General features: G+C 40.5%; 1 protein-coding gene across 1 annotated transcript; it reads left to right on the forward strand.

Annotated features, from left to right (window-relative positions):
* Positions 1–40: 40 nt before the first annotated feature.
* tpgs2 (tubulin polyglutamylase complex subunit 2) lies at positions 41–5,171 on the forward strand. Its single transcript, XM_023811654.2, has 7 exons — positions 41–181; positions 562–641; positions 736–823; positions 1,017–1,148; positions 2,382–2,495; positions 2,724–2,887; positions 4,740–5,171. Exons 1-7 carry the CDS (start codon positions 106–108, stop codon positions 4,959–4,961), a joined length of 876 nt encoding a protein of 291 aa, XP_023667422.1. The 5' UTR covers positions 41–105; the 3' UTR covers positions 4,962–5,171.
* The last annotated feature ends 92 nt before the right edge of the window (positions 5,172–5,263 follow it).

The raw sequence follows: 5,263 nt of genomic DNA on the forward strand, positions 1-5,263 counted from the left end.
TTCCCTGCACTCGTCATCTATATGTATCCTGGTTGCTATGCCTAGATAAGTGTTACGCAATAATCAAAAGATAGAGTCAAATGGTTCAGTTAATTCCATATAATTATGGAGGAAAATACTGATATACGAGGGTTTAAAGGGTTTGCTGAAAGACTGACACTCGGTATTACACGAGTCCTTGGTAAGTCATTGATTGTAGAAATTCACAATCTAGCGGCTTTCCTATTTCTGTTACCATTTAATAGAGACAGTACCATAAACATCAGGTATAATTTTTGTGTTAGACTATGTTTTTAATTTGTAAACATTAGCTATTTACTATGAATGTTGTGAACAGTATAATGTAGTAGCTGAACCGATTCATTTAGAATATATAACTAAATGATATACTGTTTCATATTTAAATTGCATGATAATTGGGATAATTAAATAATCGTAAATTTAATCCGTGGCGGAAAATGAACTTAGAATAACAAACGTGTGAACTAATAAGACTAGTGTATTCTTTTGCTGTAAAAATATTTGGTTAACGAGAATTAATCTCCGGCTGAAAAAAACCAGAAAGTCTTCCCGGGGTGTTGGATGTGCGCTTTGTGGAGAGGGCGCCTGCTGAAAGACGCTGCCTTCTTTCCTGGGAACAGGTTGGTACCCCCAAGTCTGTGTTTTGGAGCCCGGGATCTTGGCATCTGTGAATGTGTTGCTATATTCTCTCACGTCTTTTACTTTATACTTCAGAAAAATTGCTGTGTTCTTCCTGAGGACCTTAGAGACTTTTATCTTACTATAGATGGCTTCACGCTGTCCTGGAGTTGCAAACTAGAAAGTAAGTGTGGAAGAAGTAAATAACTTAATAAATATCCTTTCTTCCTTCCCTTCCTCCCCAGATCCATCTTATCTAAAATTAATATATGATACATCTTCTGTCACTCTCATATGGTGTATTATTGGAGACACAAGAATGCTTGTTTGGCGAACTTAAGGTTTCCTATCATGTTAGACTGTCTGACTTCTTGCAGATGAACCAGTGACTCTGGGCTCCATGGTGATAAATAGTGTGGCTAGACTGTGCCCACTCTGCCAGTCTACAGTTTTCTCCCTCCCTAACGCTCCCACATTGGCTGATCTTGACAGCGAAGAGGAAACAGCGGGTGAGTAGTGAATATCTGAGGGAAATCGTTTTATTTTTGATTTGCTTGACTTGTACAAGATTGGCAAAACATTGGCAAAATATTCCTCAGAGACCATGTTCAGTGTTGGACAGAACCAGTTCAAGATATATGTATATATGTGGATTATGTTTAGATATTTCAGTTTGTTTGCATTGCAACTTAACAGTTTACGGGTGTTCTGTATGACTATGGATCAAGACTCTACAACACCCAGTCTGAGAGATATAAATGCTGGAGTGGTGTATTACCGTTGGAGAGAAAACGACTGTATTTGGTCATATAGTCGCAACAGCATCCAGAAACATATAGAGTGGTGTTTCCCAATCCAGTCCTCGGGGACCCCAGATAGTCCATGTTTTTGCTCCCTCCAAACTCCCAACACACCCATACCAGGTAGTCAGTGTTTTAGATTGGCTGGGAGCAAAAATGTGGACTGTCTTAGGTTCCCAGGGATTAGATTGGGAAACACTGATGTAGGGCAATTAGTGGTGTAACGGTTCTGAAACCAAGACCAAAACCGCGTTACAAACACTCACAATCTTGTATCGAGGTTCTAGAATATTGGAACCATGATATCCCCCCTCCCCCCCAAGCTGCTGCTGCGGATGCAGCCTTATTACATTACTAATGTTACAAAATTCTTGTTTCATTTCACAATTAACACTATAACACATGTAAATCACAAAATTACTGTTCAAAAGATAGGGCAAGCAGTATATTTTGTAAATATCACACATTGCACTGATGTGTATCACATGACTATTTTGGTCCAATCACGATCGAGTGATCATGTTTACGGTAAAAGCTAGGCTAGTTTCATTAGGTCAAGATGGATATTATCCAGTAACATTTTTTAAAAGTTTATTTTAGTTTACGTAATTATTTTATGTGGAGTTAAGGCAATATAATGTGTTCATTAATGTTCTTCTTTTCGATGGTGATTATAAATCCAGCAATTTTTTTTTGTTATTCAACCACCCCCCCCCCCCCCCCCAAAAAAAAATAAATAAAAATAAAATAAAAACAAGTATGAACCAAACCATAGCCCACATATCAAGGTCTGAACCAAACCCTGGATTTGCGGGATCATTACACCCCTGAGTGTATAAATTCTGTTATGAATTACTTATTTGCTTATTTACAAGTCCAGCAAGCAAGGAATTATATCCTTCCCTTCAGGCATTAGTATTTATTTTTTATTTCCCCTCTCAGGGCCAGAGGACAAACCCAGGCTGCCCCGCTTTGACTCCAGCACCCGCATTTTCGAACTGGACCCTTGCAACGGCAATGGGAAGGTCTGCTTGGTCTACCAGAATTGCACTCCAGGTAACCAGCTCCTTTTCTGTGTGCCAGTCAATAGAATAAAAAGAATATAATAAGAAGATTGAATAAAGCATCTTACAGATACTAGCCTGTGTTTTTGTAAAGGCCATCAGAGATGATCAAGCAGAGGATAAGCATCTAATTTTCTGTCCATCCAGCCCCTAGTGGCTGCCTGCTAAACTGAAATAAGTAAACTGTAAAGTGTGGAATCAATGCTGTGGATTTTCCCAGGTATTCTGGCTAACCATTGTGAGGTGTGGTTCCTGGACCGTGCATGTTACTGGTATTACCTGACGTCCTCCTTTATGGCCTATTACCGACTCATGATCAGCCACTTAGGCTTGCCGGAGTGGCAGTACACCTTTACACCATATGGACCAAGCCCACAGTCGAAGGTAAGCAATGCCTCTCACTCTGAGACTTGTGTTTGGAGGAATCGATACAGCCTAAAGCACCAGTGAGTACCTGTTCTACTAAAACAGGAACCACCCCAAAGATGAGAAGCACAATGTAATTTGATGTAATTCTGACATGCACTTGAAAAAGCAAAATAATACATAGTAAAAGTACTTGCATGTAATTTCATTCACATATTATCCTCCATATTCATTTCCCAATAGCTGTAACAGCGTTTTGCCTAGCATGTGATTGTAATTACTTATTAGTGCTATTCACCGAAATATCGGCTACAGTACGTGGATTGTTATGCTGACACATCAGTTCAGCCACTTCAGTCAGAAGCACAGCTTAATTTAAACTTCAAAAGCAATGAAAAATCAGAATAAAGACCAACATTTCTAAATATCGTAATTTACTTTTAGCAGCATGAATTAAGCAATATGAATGAAATTAATTTGGAACTGTTCATGATCTCCTCCACCTTGACTAAAGCCCCAGTTCCAGCTGAAGAAAATCAACCCCAAAGCATGATCCTGCCACTACCATGCATCACCATGGCTATGGTGTCCTTTTGGTGATGTGCACCAAACCTACCTTTTGGAATTGTTGCCAAAAAGTTCAACCTTGGTTTCATCAACGGGGGTGTTACCCTGCAATGGGTTGGCACCCTGTCCAGGGTTGTTCCCTGCCTTGTGCCCATAGTCTCTGGGATAGGCATCAGACCCCCCCCCCCATGACCCTGAATAGGACATTTGGTTTCATGAGTTGGATGGATGGTTTCCTCAGACCATAACACATTTTCCTACATGCTTTTGGAAGACTTGATGTATTTTTTTGCTAAATTTAGCCGGGCCTGGATGTTTTTCTTTGTAGGAGAAGGCTTCCGTCTTGCGACCCTACCCCATAGTCCAGGCATATGGAGAATACGGGAGATTGTAGTAAACAACCAGTACTTGCCAGAATTTCATGCAGCTCCTTCAGTGCTGTTGTTGGGCTCTTGGCAGCCTCCCTGACCAGTTTTGATCTAGTCATCAATTTTGGGGGGACATCCTGTTCTTCACTGTGTTCCATGGCGTGTCTAACGCCAAGGAATTTTTTTGTACCCTTCCCCCGACTGATACCTTTCAACAGTGAGATCCCTTTGATGCTTTGTAAGATCTCTGCAAACCACAGCTTTTGCTATAGGATGCAACTGAGTAAAATCCTACTAGGATGGCTGAAGTTTATTTGGGGCTAATCAGAGTTTGGAGGGATCAATACAGCCTTAAATTCTGAGCATCAGTGAGTACCGGTTCCACTAAAACAGGAACCACCCCAAAGATGAAAACATTTCAAGCAATTTGATGTCATTCTGACATGCACTGCAAAAGGTGCATCATTTTAATTCACGGTAGACGTGCACCCAAAAAGACTGAATGCTGTAATTAAAACAAAGTAAAGGGCTTCAACAAAGTATTAGTTTAATGGTGCGCACACTTATGCAACCAGCTCATTATACTGTTTTTTAATTTTTCCCCTAACAGATTTGTTTGTTTTTCAATTGACTTGTACGGGTTTTAGGTCACATTAAAGGTGGGGAAGGGAAGGTTTTGAAATAATTTATCGTGATCTCATTTTTTTTTTACATCACAAAAATGTAGAGATTAATAGGGGTGTGTACACTTTTTATATCCACTGTAATCAGGAGCAATGACTGAAATAAGCTAAAATATGCTACACTCTATACACTGCCACCTGCCTTTAAATACGACTCAGTGTGTAGTGGATGCTTAAGATACACCAACCGGTTTACCAGTAATCCCGAAGCAATCTGCGCAGTTGTGTAACAGTATATCTGTTAATCTCCAGCAGTGGACGTGTCTGTACCAGCCGCTCATCTGGCAGGGTGATGCTCAGAGTGAGATGCCTGCAGAGCACATCATAAACAATCTGGACCCCAGCAAAGTCTTCCAGGAAAAAGCAAAGCAGCCTCTGCTAAAGAAGAAGACCCCCATGCACACTGGGGGCACCAGCACATCAAGCAGTACAGCCCAAAAGGGCTCGGGGAAATATGGAGGGACCAAGCGGTGAGCTGTCCCCTCCTGGGATAATGCTGCTATGCAGGGTAATGATTCCACAAGCCCCTCCGGTCCTCACATCAACATGTGCAGAGTAAATATTATTGCATGCATGCCAGTCTCAGTGAGACGCCTTCGCTCATTGCACAGAATGTTAATGAATTTGCTTAATGAATTAATAATAATGACTTTAATAATAATAAAGTTTGTTTATGCCTCAGAACTAAGGAAAGCTGACCATTTTCATGCTAAAGACTTTTTATTCTATCTAAAGAGTCTTCGTTTCATGTCTCTTTTCTTAAATCAGTGTCCACT

This window comes from Paramormyrops kingsleyae, chromosome 7 (genome assembly GCF_048594095.1).
Source record: "Paramormyrops kingsleyae isolate MSU_618 chromosome 7, PKINGS_0.4, whole genome shotgun sequence".
Lineage (NCBI taxonomy): Eukaryota > Metazoa > Chordata > Actinopteri > Osteoglossiformes > Mormyridae > Paramormyrops > Paramormyrops kingsleyae.